This window comes from Anabrus simplex, chromosome 9 (assembly GCF_040414725.1).
Source record: "Anabrus simplex isolate iqAnaSimp1 chromosome 9, ASM4041472v1, whole genome shotgun sequence".
In the NCBI taxonomy this organism is placed as follows: domain Eukaryota; kingdom Metazoa; phylum Arthropoda; class Insecta; order Orthoptera; family Tettigoniidae; genus Anabrus; species Anabrus simplex.
In genome coordinates, this window is record NC_090273.1 from 167,120,539 (window position 1) to 167,141,168 (window position 20,630).

Here is a 20,630-nt window from a genome sequence, read left to right on the forward strand (position 1 = left end):
TTAAACAACAAGCATCATCACCACTTCCTCCACGAAGCCGCATCCAGTGCCCTTCCGGAACATTTCCATTTCAGTAATTGCGAAAGACTTGTCATTTGTGCGTACGTAATGTTTCACTTCGCTCCACACCAACTCAATAGGGTTGAAGTGACAGTGGTACGGCAGCAACCTAACAACCTCGCGTCCTTGATCCTTCGCTACCATATCGACTACATGTCGGTGAAACCGGTTTGTTTTGTTTCACCCGTGCATATAAGGCTAATTTAGTCCTACCCATATGTGCTCGGGTGTTTCTTGCCTGCAGCCATTCTACTAACAGTTCTTTACGGGCGCTTGAAGTAGGGGTCTTGTCCATTGTTACGGAATGGTAAGGTGCATTGTCCATAACAGTGACAGAAGGGCTTTTGAGCTGTTGCAGGAGCTTCTTAAACCAATCTAAAAAGCGAACATGGTCCATATCTTCGTGATAATCGTTTTTTTTTTTTCCCTCGATCAGAACATTAGAAGGCCGCCATTCAAAATACACACAAAACCGCGGATGAACCTGCGTGCGCTATTATTAATCTGGTGCCCTTCCCAGTTGGTTGATTACTGGAGCTTTTAAGACTGTCATCAGTCCAAGATTTAGCAAGGCACTCCCCAGCATTCACCCTCCTACCGACAAGTTTATTAAAAAAAATACTCATAAGCAGTCACGATGTGAGACTTTTCAAGCAGCATTTTTCTTCCGTTCAGTTTTTAATATCTGAAATTATGGCTCGCACCCAATTTTAAGGAAGTTTTACATCTGGAGACAAGGTTTTCCTGCCTACGGGAGGCTAGTAATTTTGCCACGATAGGGTATTCCTTCTGTACGATTGTTACAAGTGTCTTCGTATTGCGTCAGCGTGGAAAGAATCAATTCCTGTTACAGGAGATGGCTTAAATAGTTTCTTTCCTGGAGTGCTAAGAAACAAGTCCCAACTATCAGCCCCGTTTCTGCTATTGCTAGGTTTCCCAGTCCCTTTTTCCTTCAGTTCCTGGAGCGTATGAATTCCTTGTCTCTCCCCCCCCCCCCCCTCTCTCTCTCTCTCTCATAAAACTTGTGAGTTCTCCCCACTAATTCACATGCCTGACTATTAAGGGGCACTCGCCGGCGCTAAGGATTATCACTTCGCGATTCATCACTATATTGTCGTATCCGTGACATCGCATTGCACGTTACAAAATTCACATTTATCTCACAAAAACCACCACTTTCTTCAACGCGCAAATCACATCTGACCACGTGCTAGCAACGACAGACAAGCAGCTACACTTCAATATGGAAGTCAAGGTAGATATAGATGGCATCACTATAACTTACTAGCCATATTGCCAACAACCAAATGAAAATAGTTTGTCTTTATTTTACAGCTTGCTTAAACATTATAATTTTTAAAAATTTACTAATGTTTGTGTAAGTAAATAAAAGGTTATATGCACTATGCGAAATTAAATACGAACTAATATGTATAAAATGCATAATGGTATCTGACATAAAACGTAGCGGCTTGGTCGTTCTGATTGTTGGGTAGTTTTTTGTAGTAGTGGCAACATGAACTGCCAAGTGGAACCTTGTGCCTGCCCACCTATAGGCAGGACTAACTATGGACCAAGAACCTGGTTTATCTGCATAATCAGATATTCCAGAGATCATCCTTGCACATTTCTGCCAAGCGTTGCCACTAGCTAGCGCAGTGTAGATCTAGTCGACCGTGTTCCGAGGTTTCATAAAAACGTTTCCTATTCACACGTGATTCCCAAGGACTGATAATGGATGGCTAAAAGAAGTTTGGGACACCTAAAATAATTCCAATTGTCATGTTTTTTATATATATATTTTTTTCAATTTCTTGTAAACATATTTATTATTTTACATTACTTATAAGTAGGGAGCAGATTTCTATGAAATATGTATGCATTTGACTTAGAAACATAAAAGTATGACCAGTTAAATTCAGAATATGACTTAATGAATAGTATCTACATTACACACAGAAACACTTTGATCACAATTGCTACAGACTGCAATTAATGTAGTTAAATAGTTTTAATTCTTCAAAATCCTTAACGTAAAAATCAACTATAATGCATGAATTCATTAGATTAAGGTTACACTTCATCCTCCTAGGCAAGGATGGATTTTGCAGTTACTTTCACTGTTCAGTATTCAATTCTAGTCTCCATTATCAGGATTCTTGCAATTTGTGGCCACATTCCTATTTGAAGGGCAGGCGACACACTTTGTAACCACCTAATATTTATTGGTTGCTCTTCATGGGCAGAAACTGTCATTTGAAACCACTTTCCAGATAGTTTGAAACAGAATACAGAGAAGGCAGCAGCAGTCGGGTGCTCACACGTGTTTCAAGCCACTCGTAAAATACAACTTCAACTGTGCTAAGCTGGTGGTATTTCCTTCTTTTCTTCTTCTTCTTCTTTTATGACCACATAGGATCACTTTAGTCAGTCCGTCGTTCAGGTCTCTTTGAAGGGATTGTTCGGGCTTTGCGGCCCTCCCAGTACTTCTTCAGACGCTCCGATCTTCGTGCCCTTTCCTCAGTTGAAAATGTGTGTGTTGTTGGTTTGTTTTGTGTAAGGGTAAAGCGGAGGTTTGTATTCTTGAGTTTTGTATTCAATTTTATCTTATTTTTGGTGTCTTCTGTTGTAAGGCCTATTTCCTTCAGATCCTCCCTTACTTCTCTGATCCATTTACATCCTTCTTTTATGTAACAAAAGTGAAATTTAGCTACATTTATCAGTTTTAGAACATCAGTAATAAATAAAGTGAATTTGAGTATAATTCTAATGTTCTAAGCTTCTGTGCTTGGTGGTTACGGTATGTGACCACCACTCGTAATAGATTTGTCACATAACCTCACTTTGTTTCAGTATGTTTTGTGTCATAATCTCTCAGTAAGCTTTATATTTGATGTGTACAGAGTATGACGAGCTGAATAATGTGTGGTTTGAATGAAGGAGAGATTATGGACTCCCGAATTGAAGAAATACCTTTTGGTGGAGAGAGTGGGGACATGGATAGTGACTTTAATTCACCTTTACTTTTTGACAGAACTAGTACTGTAATTCCTCATGGTATGATAATTGAAAGTGATGGAGAAGATGCAGCTGATCAAGCTTTACCTTTAGGAGAAGTACCTGATGTTTCTAACTCTATACACTGTACTCTGATGTGGAGTAAAGTTAATTCTGTGCAGTCTGTTCCACATTTCACAGACTCCGTTTGCTGTTGAGATACTTCCTTTTGCTTTCTTCTGTTTGATCTCGGTTCCATTCTCGCCAGGCTGTCCTTTTCTTTCATCACTTTCCTCACTTCCTCATTCCATCATGGTGTCTCCTTTTCTTTCACTCTTGTAGATGTCCTGCCACAAGCATTCTCTGCTACACTAACAAATGACTTTTTTAAATTGGCCCACTCCTCTGGCTGCTGGACCTGTTGGTATGCAGTGGTTGTTCTGATTACTAAAGTGTATGTGGAAACACAAATATGTTTGAGAAGACTGGAAAAAAGGGATAATGCCAGTGTTTAGGGAAGGGGACAAGAAAGTTTGTGGTAACTATAGAGGAATCACATTTACATCATAGTAGTTAAAATACTGGAAAGGATATTTGAAGAATGAGAAGAAAGATTGAAGGAAAATTACAAGACGAACAATATGGCTTCAGGAGTGGAAGTTCTACAGTGGACCCAATCTTTAGCATGAGACAGCGGTGTTTGAAAGTGCTGAAATACATTAGCCTCGTATCGGTAGATATACTGGCACATAAAACTCTTGCGGGACTAAATTCTGGCACCTTGGCTACTCAAAACTGTGAAAGTAGTTAGTAAGACATAAAGCCAATAACACTATTATTATTATTATTATTATTATTATTATTATTATTATTATTATTATTATTATTATTATTATTATTATTAGATGCGAAAAAGACCAGAAAACTGATCATGCAAAGCTTGCTTAGAAGTTGTGCATTTCGTTCTTTGCCAGGCAGCCTTCAATTTTTCTCTCATCGTGGTTCTCCGTTCTTCTGTCCACTTGGCTCCCGTCTCTTCTTGTGGTTTCCTTCCGACTCTACTTCCCACTTGCTGATTTTGTCTGTAGCAGGTTCGGTCTGCGATGTCGGAAACCTTGATTCCTGATTTTTCCACGTCTTGGCGGATGTCCACATATTCGTTGTGATGTTTTCTGTTGCCTCTAGTAAGATTCTTGTCAGTCTGCTTTCTGGAAGGCGTTTGATGTGTCTGTAAAATGTCGGGAGTATTTTTCTGATGTTGGACGCAAGGTTTGAGAACTCCTCGGTTTTTGTATGAGATTGCAGTCGGTATCGTTCGTCAGTCAGTTTTGGTGACATACCGAATTATCAACACAAAATTAAACAGAGGAAATGCAGGAGTTGGTTTAATAATGAATAAGAAAATAGGACAGCGGGTGAGCTACTACGACCAGCATAGCGAAAGAATCATTGTCGTCAAGATAGACACCAAACCAATGCCCACCACAATAGTGCAGGTCTATATGCGTACTAGCTCAGTGGATGAAGAAATCGAAAGAATATATGAAGAGATAGAAGATTTAATACAATATGTAAAATGTGACGAGAATCTAATTGTGATGAGAGACTGGAATGCAGTGGTAGACCAAGAAAGAGAAGGTAATACAGTAGAAGAATTCGGATTGGGACAAAGGAACGAAAGAGGAAGTCGGCTGGTTGAATTCTGCACTGATCATAATTTAGTCCTTGCCAATACTTGGTTCAAACACCACAAATGACAGCTTTACACATGGATGAGACCTGGAGAGACTGGAAGGTATCAAATATACTTCATTATGATTAAGCAGAGATTCAGAAACCAGGTGTTGGATTGCAAAACTTTCCCAGGAGCAGACATGGACTCTGACCACAACTTGTTGGTCATGAAATGCCATCTGAAGCTGAAGAAATTGAAGAAAGGAAAGAATGCAAAATGATGTTGAAAGAAAAGAGCGTGAGGGATTGTTTCAAGGAACATGTTGCAAAAGGACTAAATGAAAAGGCTGAAGGAAATACAATAGAGGAAGAGTGGATAGTCATGAAAAATGAAGTCGGCAGGGCTGCTGAAGAAACGTTAGGAAGGAAGGAAAGATCAACTAAGAATCAGTGAATAACTCAGGAGATACTAGACCTGATTGATGAACGACGAAAATACAAGAATGCTAGAAATGAAGAGGGCAGTAAAGAATACAGGCGATTAAAGAATGAAGTGGATAGAAAGTGCAAGGTAGCTAAGGAAGACTGGCTGAAGGAGAAGTGCAAGGATGTCGAAGGTTGTATAGTCCTAGGAAAGGTAGGTGCTGCATACAGGAAAATCAAGGAAATCTTTGGAGAAAGGAAATCTAGATGTATGAATATTAAGAGCTCAGATGGAAAGCCACTTCTAGGGAAAGACAAAGCAGAAAGATGGCAGGAACATATCCAACAGTTGTATCAAGGTGAAGATGTCGATAATTTGGTTCTGGAACAAGAAGAGGCTGTTGATGCTGATGAAAAGGGAGAGCCAATTTTGTGGTCAGTTTGACAGAGCTGTGAGCGACCTAAATAAGAACAAGGCAGCTGGAATTGATGACATTCCCTCTGAATTACTGACTGCCGTGGGATAAACCAGCATGGCAAGGCTATTCCATTTAGTGTGCAAGTATGAGACAGAAGTCCCATCTGATTTTCGGCAGAATGTTGTTATACCTATTCCCAAGAAAGCTGGTGCTGACAGGTGTGAAAACTATTGCACCATTAGTTTAGTATCTCATGCCTGCAAAGTTTTAACATGTATTATTTACAGAAGAATGGAAAAACAAGTTGAAGCTGAGTTGGGAGAAGATCAATTTGGCTTGAAGAAATGTAGGAACACGTGAAGCAATCCTGACTTTGTCTGATCTTAGAGGATCGGATCAAGAAGGACAAGCCCACGTACATGGCATTCGTAGATCTAGAAAAGGCATTCGATAATGTTGATTGGACCAAGCTATTTAAGATTCTGAAGGTGACTGGGATCAGATACCGAGAACGAAGAATTATCTACAATCTGTATAAAAATCAGTCTGCAGTGATAAGAAACGAGGGCTTTCAAAAAGAAGCAGCAATCCAGAAAGGAGTGAGGCTAGGCTGCAGTTTGTCCCCCTCCTTTTCAATGTTTACATAGAACAGCCAGTAAGATAAATCAAAGAGGAATTTGGAAAGGGAATCACAATCCAAGGAGAGGAAATCAAAACCTTGAGATTTGCCGATGATATTATTTTACCTGAGAATGGAGAAGATCTAGAGAAGCTGCTGAATGGTATGGACAAAGTCTTGGGTAATGAGTACAAGATGAAAATAAATTAGTCCAAAACCAAAGTAGTGGAGTGCAGTCGAACGAAGGCAGGCGATGCAGGAAATATTAAATTAGGAAATGAAGTCTTAAAGGAAGTAGATGAATATTGTTACTTGGGTAGTAAAATAACTAACAATGGCAGAAGTAAGGAGGACATAAAATGCAGATTAGCACGAACAAGGAAGAGCTTTCATAAGAAAAGAAATTTGCTCACTTCAAGCATTGATATAGGAATTAGAAAGATGTTTTTGAAGACTTTCGTGTGGAGCGTGGCATTATATGGAAGTGAAACATGGACGATAACTAGCTCAGACCGAAAGAGAATAGAAGCTTTTGAAATGTGGTGTTACAGAAGAATGCTGAAGGTGAGATGAATTAGATGGAATCATAAATGAAGAGATACTGAATCGAATCGGCGAGAGGAGATCGATTTGGCTAAATTTGACGAGAAGAGATAGAATGATAGGACACATTTTAAGACACCCAGGACTTGTTCAGTTGGTTTTTGAAGGAAGTGTAGTTGGTAAGAACGGTAGGGCTAGACCAAGGTATGAATATGACAAGCAGATGTAGGATGCAGTAGTTACATAGAAATGAAAATGTTAGCACAGGATAGGGTGGCTTGGAGAGCTGCATCAAACCAGTCTGTGGACTGATGACTGAAACATGAACAGATGTTGATTCCGATAGGGAACCTGAAATATTTGTTCCGAAAGAGTAAATTTGTAATACCAATATAAATGGTCCGTTATTGGACATTATATAAATTTTCTAGCTAACTCATTCCTGGTTGCCAGCGTTTTGCCCCAGTGTGCTAAGTTGGGCTCATCATTGGTAAATTGCACACCTATCAAGACCCATGAGACAGTCTCTCATAGTGCCTTGGCACTGCTGATGGCTCATAGTAGCCTTCGCACTGGACTCCACGGAATGCACTAGCCATGTGTCTTGGTATTTTGCCGTCATCGAGAGAACCGAAGCTGATGTAAACAAAGAACATCATGTGTCCATCCGTGGTCCTTCACGTTGATTGGGGAATGACCGAGCACACGGTGTGAGCTGCGTGGGGGTTATATTGGAACAGTAATTATTACCTCACCTGATTACCGCGATTACATCAGACTGTTGCTGGACATCGCTGATGCCAACGTGTTGATGAAATGCAGTGTTGATATTATGAATACGAAGCAAATTGAAGCAGGGAAATAAAAAACCCACTAACTCCAGTAAACCTAATTTTACAGGAGAGAGAAAAAATGATAATCTCCCTCATTGATTTTAAATCTAATGCGCGTATGTGCTCATGTTAAGTAAAATTATATTCTTTATGAATTAAATACTTCATAACTTAAGTGTTTATATTACTTTATGCTTCAATTAGAATTAAATAGTGGTGCAGTTAGGGGCTTTTTGAATTCCGGAGTGTATGAAATAAATAAAAAAAGTGACAGAAAAGGAACCAGTATATCATAACTACCGTATGAAACGATAGAATATGAAAGTTTATTACAATAATTAGCATTCTTACACTTTTAAATTTCAAAGGTACAGCGTGAGGCTAATATCCACTAAATACTCTAATCTAAATTGTACCAAAATGCAAAATTAATCCACAAATAAACTTAAGAATTTCATTACAGATATTCTCTTTCACTTTCGTTCTCTTGTTCAGTCTGTGAATCAGGGTTATTACTCTCAGCAAACAGTTTTTGTAACACATCCTGCCTTCCTCAGAAATGAACTTCATTAAATTTTGCAAGTCCTTTTGCTTCTCTATTTTTAGTGGCAAGTGTGAGTTGTACTTTTGTTTAGTGGGAAAAGATGCAGTTGTATTGGGTGTCTGGATGTTGAATCGATCCCCCTGTTATGCCCTGCCTGTCGTAAGAGGCTCAGAACTTGGGATCGTGGGTTGGCGACCACGGGGCCCATAGCTGATTCCCGGCATTGCTTCCAATTACTTGTGCCAGACTCCTCAATTTCATCTACCCTTTCCGACCTCCTTTGGTCAACTCTTGTCCTTTTCCGACCCCGACGCTATTAGGTTTCCGAGGGCTAGGGAGTCTTTCATTTTCGTGCCCTTCATGACCCTTGTCTTCCTTTGGCCGATAACTTCATTTTTCGAAGTGTCAGATCCCCTGCATTTTTCCTGTCTGATTAACGTTATATAGAGGATGGTTGTGTAGTTGTACTTACTATTAAAACAATCACCACAACCTGTTAAATCGACTACATATTGTACCTTTCACAGTTTTACTCACATTGATTTCATTTTTGTGGGATGCCGAATATTGTATTGCTTTACTTTCTGATATGGGGAATATCTCGGTTCAATAATGTGTTGCTTTACTCCATCAGGGAATTTAGAAGGGCATTACTTTTGCACCTAGAAAATTATGAATGCTATTACTAACGCATTTATTTAAAGCACATGTTTACATATATTTATACATAAGAAAATTCCTATTTCTTATCTCAGCAGTAGTATATTGTTTAATGTTCAACTTTTCTAATAATACAGTATCAAATTAAACAGTCGAGGTTAGCTACTTGCCCTTTGCTTTAAGCTTTTAAATAATGTTTCGCTTCCAAGTTGCCTTAATTTCTTTGTTTCTTTCCACTAATTTCCCTGTCGGAACTTGAATCTGGTTCCGTATTAACCTCTCAATCTCTGTTCAGCTGGTTAAGCGATGGTGTTGTCGCCTACCTGGAAATAAAGTATGGAATGGAATGCAAGAACTGTCTAATTCCATGGAGTAAGAGGTGTTCTGCTTTCCATGGATTTTTAAAACATCTCCTGTATACAGATGAATGACAGAATTAGAGTATTCCTGCCTTCCATCCATGCGGAACAAACTCAAAAGCCCCATCCAGCCCATAACTCAATTTCGCCAAAAATTGGAGTTAGTGGGTTTTTTATCTCCCTGCTTCAATTATATTCACTGTCTGCAAGGAATAAACAAGCGAATTACATCACACCCAGATATTTAACACCTCAGAAAAGAAATTATGAAAGGTTGATTGATTTGAGGTTATTAAATCATTCACAGCAGCATATGTAAGGAAATTCCTCACTTTTGATATTTAATTTTTCAATTAAATTCTAGAAGGGAAATATAGTTTTGAAAAGGAAATATGAAAAACAGTTTAAAAAAGCAGCTTGCCTAATTATAATCTGATAAAGGACGAACTCCAACTCTGATTCCTCTCTCTCTCTCTCTCCTTTAACACTGTTGCTCATATCATTCATATTAACGACAAGACGATCGACAGTCGTATCACACAGAACGATTCACAACCAAGTATTTTTTATTTTCCACCCTGTCGATACATTAATATTGCTTAAGGCAAGGACACTTCCTTTCAAGCATTGATACTTTGTCAATATATGAATTTTTTATCTGAACAGTCTTATGTGGCTGAAGATGTTAATAATATACGAAACATGTACCATTTTTAACCAATAAGTTGCCTTAAGCAATTAATGTATCGACAAGGTGGAAAATAAAAAAATACTGCGATACGGACCATGAAGCTGATTCTATGTAATCGCACAGACCGTACGATTCTCAGAATCTCAGCTCTTCCGGCTCCAGGTGATAAATGGCACGCCACATTTCAGCTGTTACGTTCACCAGAGTCTCGTTAATATCCTGACTTCGAGTTTTATTATTACGTGCAACGTATAAATTTACCAGGTCCCATACAAATTCTATGGAGGTGAGTGGAACTAAAGTTTCCATCGAACCTTCACGAACGGACCGTGTCGCTGTGGTTAAAGATCCAATACGGTGCGAACGGACGATGTCATGTAAAATAGAGGCTCGAGATTCAACATGGCAGGTCAAGCATGAGGGCATGGATACCTGGCATTGTTCAGATTGAATTACTTACATTAATGACAGTGAATTGGTTCTTGCATATTATTCTGACTGAAATTATTTGATAAATTATATTTTGGACATTGTCCACGTAGGATCCCATTATACTATGATCTGGCTAACAAACTATTTTGATGGCTCTCCGCAGGCATTGTGCGGTAGAGTCAACCAATAAACGTTAACATGAACACGTGCTCATGTTTACAGCATGACTTGTTTTCTCGCTGACGGCGGTATAGGTGTGCTGTTTACCAACTGATGAGACCAACTTACCACACTGGGGCGAAACGCTGGCAACCAGGAATGAGTTAGCCAGAAAATTAATCATTTCCAATAATGGGCCATTTATATTGGTATTAGTCAGTTTTGGGCTGAGAATTTTCCTGATGACTTTACATTCCTCTTTCAGGATGTCTTTGAGTACTGTTTTTCTGTGGAGATCAGTGTTTCACTCGCATGTAGTATTTCAGGTTTGATCATGGTGTTGTAATGTCGAATTTTGGTGAAGGCTGAGAGGCATTTTTTGTTGTAAATTTTTTGCATTCGGCCGAGGGCTCTCTTCATATTCTGGATGCAGACCTCGAGGGCCTTCTGTTCTTTTCCTGTTGGTACTAGAATTTCCCTTAGATATCTGAACTCGATTGTGCCAAATTTTATGTTCAAATTCTGGAGGTTGCAGTGGTTGCACATGACCTTGGTTTTTGAGGAGGAGATTTGTACACCGAATTTTTGAGCATTTCCTGAGGGTTTTGATTTGGCTGATCGCCTGTTGTTAGTTTGTTGCGAGGATTGCAAGATTATCTGCGAAAGCAAGACAGGAGATTTTTACATGTTTTCTTGTCATACATACATACATACATACATGTGTTATGCCTTTCAGCGTTCAGTCTGTAAGCCTCTGTGAATTTACTAAACGTCGCCACAATCCTTGATTTGCAACTAGTGTTGTGGCCTCATTTAGTTCTATACCTCATCTTTAAATCGTTACAAACCAAGTCTAACCATCGTCGTCTTGGTCTACCTCTACTTCTCTTACCCTCCATAGCAGAGTCCATTATTCTCCTTAATTTCCTTGAGCTTTTAGTGCTTGTTCCCATTCTCTCATAATCCAGTGAATCATGAGACTGAGTAATCATAAAATCAAATCATTAAATGATCACTCCAATAATTGCAGGGGAAGGCTTACTCTAACCCGCAATACATTATGTAAGCAGGTTGCTAAGTGATCAACAGTTCCATTAATATTCATATTTATTGTGTGATTTTACCAGTGACTTAGTATTCCGTTGAATTTCAATGGGTTTAGCCCAGTTTTTATTACTATCATTAAATATTATGGAACATTTGCAATTCCTTTATTTCAATTAGTTTTGGAATACTTGAATAATTGAAGAGTTCTTATAACATTAATACTTCTGTTTTCTCTTCAATGCAGATAGGCCACAATGCAAATTTTCGTGAAGACTCTGACTGGGAAAACCATCACGCTCGAGGTGGAAGCTTCTGACACGATCGAGAATGTGAAGGCGAAAATCCAAGATAAGGAAGGAATTCCTCCTGATCAACAGCGATTGATCTTTGCTGGAAAGCAGTTGGAAGATGGTCGCACACTCTCGGACTACAACATCCAAAAGGGTGAGTTACAAATTATGTAAGCAACCTTTATACACCCAAGCACCACCCCTTCAATCCCAACCGTCTTTTAAACATTTTAATCTTGTCGTACCTTAACTATTTGTAACATTCTGAATGCATTATGGTGTTTCCTAGAATAAAAATATGGTGGTTAAGATTTGCAGTGTTGCAGTATGAAGTATGTTTATAAGTAAGGGAAGTTTTTTGTAATCCCTTCGTTAGCTCACACGAGACAACAAGTGTGTGCACTACCTTCCGCCTGCCGGCATAGTTTGCGAACAAACAGGTGTCGGTTGCAGCTGTGTAGGTAACCTGTACGTTGAACTGTTCATCTTTAAAATGTTCAAGCTTATTGAATCGCCTGCCGCTTGTGAGATATGGACTGTAATGCACTTTTTGAGTGCAAAAAACATGTTGGCTGCTGGCATTCGTTAGCCTTGTGAGGTGTATGATGAGAATGCAGTAAGCAAAGGTAAAAATGTGAAAATTGGTAAGAGCTCAGAAGTGGCTGTAAAAATGTTTGTGACTAAGAAAGCTCAGGTCGACCAATTGGTGACTGCTGGTGGACTTTATGCCACGAGGAACGACGATCAACTCGGAAGCCTACTGTGGACCCTTGACCAAACTCAGGCGTCTGGTTCATAACAAAAGACGCGGCATGCTAACAAAGGGAATTTTCCTCCTTCACGATAACTCATGGCCCCGCACTGCTCTCCAGACTTGGGAACTGATTGACTCGTTCAGGTGGGAAGTTTAGGATCCCTCACCGTATAGCCCTGACCTTGCTACAAGCTATTTCCGTCCTTTTTTGGCAGCTGAAACATCATCTTGGCGGGAAGGTCTTCAACGACGTTGAAGAATTGAAAATGGCAGTGAACTTATGGCTCTCATTGCCTAGATAAACAAGGCAACTATGTAGAAAAATAAACTTACGTAAAACCTAAACATAAATATGGTTTGAAAATAAAATATTTGGTTATGTTTATATATAAAAAAATCGCCCTTAATTAAAAGCAACCCTCATATATTACTGTATTTGCTTGCATATAACTTGCACTTTTTTGACCAAAAATAAGTGCAAACTTTTTCAGTGCATGATATATGCGGGGATTTGTGAGCAAAAGATCGTATTTTGGAGAAGACGTAAAATTATTTGCATTAGGCTATTGAAACCAGACAACTGGCATACTTACCTTTCACTGCCTTCAATCTACGAGCATCATTCTGGTCACCTTCCCACACTGCATCATCCTGACTTCCGTCCAACGCATTTGCAATGTCGGTCTTCAAGAAGCTCTTCACAGTAACATCTCTCGACACCATAGCCCAAGATAGGCGCTGCCAGAACAGGCATGTCCCCCTAGTATGAATTGAACAAATCTTAAGATCCCTCCCAAAGACCAAGCAACACATCAGTGGGAATGATATTCATACAAGACTGTATCAAGTGTCTAGGATGCTCCTTCTCAATTAAGCAGCAGCCTAAAACTAAGAAACAGCCTAATATTGTACTCTTTACAATTCTTTGTTATTACATAAGACCCAAAGTCAAGACACTTACAGTTTCATTTAAAACAACGTTCTTGTCCAGTCTATATATAACAATCAGGTTTAAATCTCCACTAGTGTTTGACAACACATTTCAACATTAGTTACGTCAAGAACTGAAATTGAAATACCGTATTTACTCGTGTATTAGACCCCTTTTTTCCCCCACTTTTACAGCCAAAAATAATAAAGGGTGGTCCAATATGCGATAACCTCAAAATTTTGTGCAACGAACACTACTTCTAGGTTATAAAGAGCTATAAATTGTGCATGTAAACATTCTATACTATTATTTAACAAACTTAGTCCATTACTACTGGGTTGTGGTCACTGTTAGTGTCAGTACCAGGATAGGTTTTTACTGATTTCACGAATTTCTTCAGCTCTTGTTTCACTAAAATTAAATCTGTCTGATTTCTGACAGTCTTTTCTTCATTATCTGCAGGTGAAGTCCATGTGTATAGCCTCCTAGGGTGAAGTTTGAAAAGGGTATTAGAAACAAAAACTTCATGTTCTGTGCAAAACTGCACCAATCTGTCTCCCCTTGAGTTTTGTTCACCAAGACCATAGCTCCCTACAATATCACCTTCAGCACCGAGGCCAGTCTGAGTTGAAATTACCCATAACCAGTATTCTCTCTCCTTTCTTTGTAAGTTTCAGTACTTCATTCAATGTATCATAGAACGATTGTATCTCTTCATCATCTTTGTCAGAAGTTGGTGCATGAACCTGGATGATATTAATAGGTCAGTGTGTCGTTTGCAACCTTACTAACAATACTCTTATCACTAATTGGAACGAAATCTAAAACTGATTTTGCAATCATTGATGACACAATAACTCCAACTCCATACCTGTGGTTAATATCATCTCCCCCTGAAAAGTACAAGGATCGTTCCTTCATAATCTGAATCCTTGATCCAGGCCATCTTACTTCACTTAACCCAAGAATGTCAATTTTCAGCCTGCATCTTTCTGTTTCCACGTTTGCAAGCTTCCCGGTCATATACAAGCTGCCAAAATTTGAAACTAAATATATAACACCGTAGGGATGGTGACCAGAATGATGCACGTGAGAATAGCCCACAGATTGAAGGCAGTGAAAGTGATTAGGGTAAGTATGCCAGTTGTCTGGTTTCAATAGCCTAATGCAAATAATTTTGTCTTCTCCTGAATAAGATCTTTCGCACACAAATCCCCGCATATATCATGCACTGAAAATGTTCATTAGATCACGGGTAGAAACACCTGGCACTGCAAACTGTTTGTGATTTAAAACTTTCTAAAGATTGTTAGTTATGATCAAGTCAATGTGTGAGCCGTCCGGTTTACTGTATGTAGATGATTAGCAGCATTTAGAGGTAGGATGTGTAGGTCTAAGCTAAAGAACATATCTTGTAAATGTACTGAGTCATTTCTTGCACAGTCAGCAGATTTGTGTTAAAATCTCAAAGTATAATTATATTTTCATACAGTGGACTTGGCTAAGCAAAGTTCAGGTCAGATACGTGTCTTACGTCTTGGGGTTTATAAACTACTCCGATCAGTACTTTTTGATTGTTAGCCGAAACTTCTACAAACATAAATTATGGTCGATAGGGAACTGTCAAGTCTGAAGTAGCCACTATTTTACTTTTGAGCGTTGGTGTAAATTGGCAGCTATAGGTAGAACATCAGCTGTGGATGGACAGGACGAACTGGAAGAGGCTCGTAAACACCCACACCCGGCTTGCTGGAGAGGGAAATCGATTTTGATTTTTAAGTATTATGTTTGCAATTGCTCTATAACTGGTGTTTCCCACATCGATTATTAATGTGCATGTATCGGGGATTTTTGCGATCCTACCAAAAATAATGAATCGAGGTTCCACTGCAATAACGTACTGCAGTATGAGCGATGATGGGGTAAATGGTGTGAAAAGGCCACCTCATTTCTCTGATGGGATCCAATAACTCTTAGTCCTGAAGACTCAGCATGCTACCATATTTCTGTTATTGGATTGAAGGCTTGTAGGACTAAGTTCAGGAAAAGAATTATCTGCCTGATAAGCAAGGAAAGTGAAGGGTTCAGAGGCAGTAAGAAAGAATTGTGTAATGTCTTCTTACAGTGAAATAGAAGACACTGAAGATTAGTGTGAGGAACTGGAAGAGAGCAATGTTCACTATAGCCATATTTGCTTGCACTAACAGTATAAGCTCTGTTCAGTGTTGCACAATTTCTTTGTTTCCTTGTGGTGTATGAGAGCATTCCGCTGGGCTAACATAACCTAGACATCACAAACCCATGTGACACTCCACAGCAACGGTGTGGTAAGCCCCGATGTAACATTATTATGAACAAGCTGTAGAACACTAGAAGTTCAAAATACTGTTATGTCTTGTTCGTGATATCCACAGCCTTTTTACAGTTATTCGACCGGGTCAGGGCATGGATAGGAATTGTGCCAGCTGCCGAAACCTGTCGCACTCATTTGGGGCAATGATTTATGACTGACAGATGAAATGATATTGGAGAGTATTGCTGAAATTAATGATGACAGAAAACTGGAGTAGCCGGAGAAAAACCTGTTCCGCCTCCGCTTTGGTAAAAATCTTGCATGGAGTGACTGGGATTTGAAACACGGAATCCAGGGGTGAGATGCTGGTGCGCTGCCACCTGAGCTACGGACCCTGCTTTTGTTTGTGATAATAAAATAGTTCAGATTTCCAGTTAATATTTACTTATCTGACATTGTTAATGTCATGAAGGGAATAAGTTGAAATTTTATCATATGCATTTTTACAAATATTCCCCACCCGGCTACTCATTTCTGCCACCCGACTGATGAAAATTTCTGGGGAGAACACTGTGTTATGTATAAGTCATTGTTTAAACTTTCCAGTTGTTAAGTTAGAATAATAACAGTAAGTTATTTATTAAATTGACCACCTAATCAATACAATAAGTCATTGTCTTGGATGATTTACATTGGTCTATTAACTAATAATGGTACATGTTTCGCCTATTATGATGGCATTATCAGCCATTGTCTTAACCTCAGAATAAAAATAGCACTTGATTGACGTATAATAAGATGAAATTAATTTTAAAAATCTTGAAGAGACTTAAACTAAAAATAACATTAAAAATAACAATGTTGCTTTTAAAATAATTTTTTACAATGTGAAGAATTACAAAGGTGAAAGTAATACAATTATTGACATTAAAAGGCTGCTATTACAAGTAAAATGGACAAAGCAACAAATTGTGATAAGTAGTAAGATTGCTGAAAAATTAAGTTGAGCGATTGGAGGTTACAATTAGACTCTGACGAGAATGACGATCAGTCATATTTATTCAAAAAGTAATATTGAGAAAATAATGTTGAAGGTTGGTCAAGAGATCACTATATTCCTTTCTAGGAGATAAAAGTCATAGGCATGTGGTAGATACGTAGAACACATTGATGAGAAGGTAAAAACTTGTAGAATAAAGGTTGAAGAACAGTGGACCATCTCAATTTGAAGTGATGTTAAAATGTTGTCAAGAATATGAGTTTATTGACAGTTGAATCATTTGATGAGGTGAAGGTAGCTTGTACGTTATGAATTGTCATTTTTAGTTAATAGATCAATGTAAATCTTCCAAGACAATGACTTATTGTAGTGATTAGGTGGTCAATTTAATAAATAACTTACTGTTATTATTCTAATCAGATATCATCAATACGGACCAAAAATGATATTTCTTACATGTAATACTTGTGGTTTTCGAGCCACCGACCACTTGGTACACCTGGAGAGCTCTATCCAGGATGCGTTTCTCTGCAAACAGCATTTGGTAGCTGTTTTCTTTGACTTAAGAAAGGCCTATGACACCACATGTCGGTATGGTATCCTTTCAGTCCTGCATCAATGGAGATTCCGAGGTTACTTGTTGGTATTTATTGCAAATTTTTTGTCCCTCCGTCTATTCCGTGTCCGAGTAGTCACTCTGTTCGCAATTGCCATAAACGGTATTGTTGCTGCTGCTGCTGGTTCAGCAGTGGAGCAGTGGACCTTCAGACATGGCTTTCATTTTTCCACAACTAAGACCTCTTTTGTCCAATTTTGTCGCCAACGTACTCTTCACCCTCCTGAACACTTAAAAAATGTTGCTATTCCTGTAGTTTACACTTACAGATTTCTTGGGCTCCTTTTCGATAGTACGTTATCGTGGGAGCCACACGTGCGGCAGCTAAAAGTGCAGTGTACCAAGAGGCTTAATCTTTTGAAGTTTCTTTAGCAGCACTAATTGGGGAGCTGATCGCACGTTGCTCCTACGATTCTATAGGTCACATATTTTATCCAGGTTGGACTACGGCAGTGCAGCATATGGCTCAGCAAGACCAAGCGTTCTTGTGAGACTGAACAGCATCTACCACAGCGGGGTTAGGTTGGCGACGGGAGCTTTTCGAACAAGCCCCATAGCTAGTCTACTCGCTGAATCTGGTGTGCCACCTTTACACGTGAGACCTGAGGCGCTACTAGCTCCTTGTGTCGTATCTGCAAATTTGCGACAGATGCTACTTCACCCAAGCTATCCTTGCATATTCAACAATAGACACCGTCGGCTGTACACTGCTTGTCCTCGAGCCACGCAGCTGGTTGGAATACGCTTGGATAGCAGTCGCAGATTGTTTCACGTACCTTCAGTTCCTTGCCTTATCAGACAACAAAGTGGGGTACCTCCGTGGGTAGTACGACGTCCTGAAATAATCCTGGATCTGCAAACTGGCCCGAAGGAAAACTTGCACCCTTAGATTTATCGGAGGCTCTTTCTGTCCGTTGTTGGCCGGTATCCAGGTTCATTCGTCATTTACACGGATGGCTCGAGAACAGACATTAAAGTGGGCTGTGTGTACTCTCCCAGAAACCTGTAGTGTGTACACAACAGAGCTCTATGCTATCTGTGAAGCTTTGCAGTACGCACTGTCCGATGAGCACCGACACTTTCTTCTGTGTACTGACTCCTTGAGCTTGCTACAGTCTTTTGATACCTGTTTCCCGCGGCACACACTAGTGCAGCGGATACAGGACCTGCTGGCCAGGTGTAGAGATGCCGATCATGTTTCTGTGGCTCCTAAGCCGCCTGGGGGTGCAGATGGAAACTAGTTAGCAGATAAGGCTGCCAAGGATGCAGTAACACTACCCCCGTTGCCTTACAAGGTTCCAGCAAGTGATATTTACTCTCAGCTGAGACACCTGGTTATGTCCCATTGGAAGATGGAGTGGCAGGTCACGCCTCTTCCAAATAAGCTGAGAGCGATGAGAGGTACAATGAAGGTATGGAGGACTTCCCTTCGGGCTTTTCGGAGAGAAGCAGTGGTATTATGTCGTGTTCGGATCGGCCATGGTATACTAACGCACTCCCATTTATTGAAAGAACCCCCTCCGGTGTGTACTTGTGGCAGTCATCTTACCGTGGTACTCATCCTGTGCGATGGTGGGCAGTCCGCAGACCTCGTCATCCGTTTTATGAGGGATTGTGGTCTTTTTTCTCTTGTGTAATATTGTTCTCGTCTTACTGTATTTTTTGTTGACTGCGCTTTTATCCCATTGACTCTGTTTTAGTTTGTGTTGCGTATTTTTATGTGTTATTTTAACTCATAACTTGAATTCTATGTACATACCTGCCAACCCTTCCGATTTACCCGGAAACTTTCCAGTTTTTAACTCCTCTTCCGATTTTCCGATTTATTTTTATTTCCTATTTTTTGACGAATATAACTTCTAGGATTACATAAGATCAGTTTCATGGTCCGTATCGCACTTCAATAGATTCACAATTAAGTATTTATTATTTTCCATCTAGTCGATACAATGATTGCTTAAGGCAATTTAATGGTTAAAAGTGGTACATGTTTCGTATTTTATCAACATCTTCAGCCAAATAACACTGTTTAGATGAAAAATATATAAAATTGACAAAGTAATGCTTAAGAGGAAGTGTCCTTAAAATTAACGTAAGATTGACAACATTAAAACAAACAAAAACTCAAGAGAAAATATATAAATTATTACTACAATTGAAAGCAGTTGTCAAGGAAACACTTGTACAATATTCCATAGAGAGTATGTCCTAAATGAATATTCTTTTCTTAATAATTCATGAAAAAAGATCAAATTATAAATTATACAGTTTATAGGTAATTGTCGAAATGAAGAAAAACAGATATCACAATGTGGTTCTTATTATTAATGCAGATGAAAATATAACTAATTCTTAGTTGTCAATTCTTATTAAGCCTGCTTTCCTTTGGAACAGTAACTCCTGTCATTCTTTCACAGTCTTGTGTCTGGTGTAATATTGATGATGCGTTCTTCCTTGCTCTTGCACCTGAGGAGGTGGGGGATATAGGTGTGTCAAGAACCTCCTTGCTGCCACCTATAGCTTCAACTGTGGAGGAATAAGTTGTAGGGCTATCTGTAGATGGAGAAATTCCAATTCTTTTTTCATGATCTTAATCAAGCATTTTCAAATATACTAGAATTTGATAATATAAAGGATTCTTATATTCTACAGCCTCATTCATCTAGACCAACTTATAACGAAAAATGATAACCTTAATGTCATTCATCTAGACCAACTTATAAAGAAAAATGATAACCTTAATGAGGCTGTAGAATATAAAAATCCTTTATATTATCAAATTCTAGTATATTTGAAAATGCTTGAGAAGGATCGTGAAAAAAGAATTGGAATTTCTCCATCTACAGATAGCCCTACAACTTATTCCTCTTCAGTTGAAGCTATAGGTGGCAGCAAGGAAGTTCTTGACACACCTATATCCCCCACTCCTCCACCTCCTCAGGTGCAAGAGCAAGGAAGAACGCATCATCAATATTACACCAGACACAAGACGGTGAAAGAATGACAGGAGTTACTGTTCCAAAGGAAAGCAGGCTTAATAAGAATTGACAACTAAGAATTAGTTATATTTTCATCTGCATTAATAATAAGAACCACATTGTGATATCTGTTTTTCTTCATTTCGACAATTACCTATAAACTGTATAATTTATAATTTGATCTTTTTTCATGAATTATTAAGAAAAGAATATTCATTTAGGACATACTCTCTATGGAATATTGTACAAGTGTTTCCTTGACAACTGCTTTTAATTGTAGTAATAATTTATAATTTTCTCTTGAGGTT

The 20,630-nt window shown here is 39.0% G+C and overlaps 1 protein-coding gene across 2 annotated transcripts in view; it reads left to right on the plus strand.

The window, feature by feature from the left end:
- Positions 1-20,630, plus strand: part of LOC136881191 (ubiquitin-ribosomal protein eL40 fusion protein) — a 47,251-nt gene that overhangs the window by 16,730 nt on the left and 9,891 nt on the right. For both annotated transcript variants that reach the window (XM_067153883.1, XM_067153884.2), the window contains exon 2: positions 11,705-11,904. In XM_067153883.1, coding sequence (XP_067009984.1) covers positions 11,715-11,904 — 190 coding nt within the window. In that variant the 5' untranslated portion in view covers positions 11,705-11,714. The remainder of the gene's footprint in view (positions 1-11,704; positions 11,905-20,630) is intronic.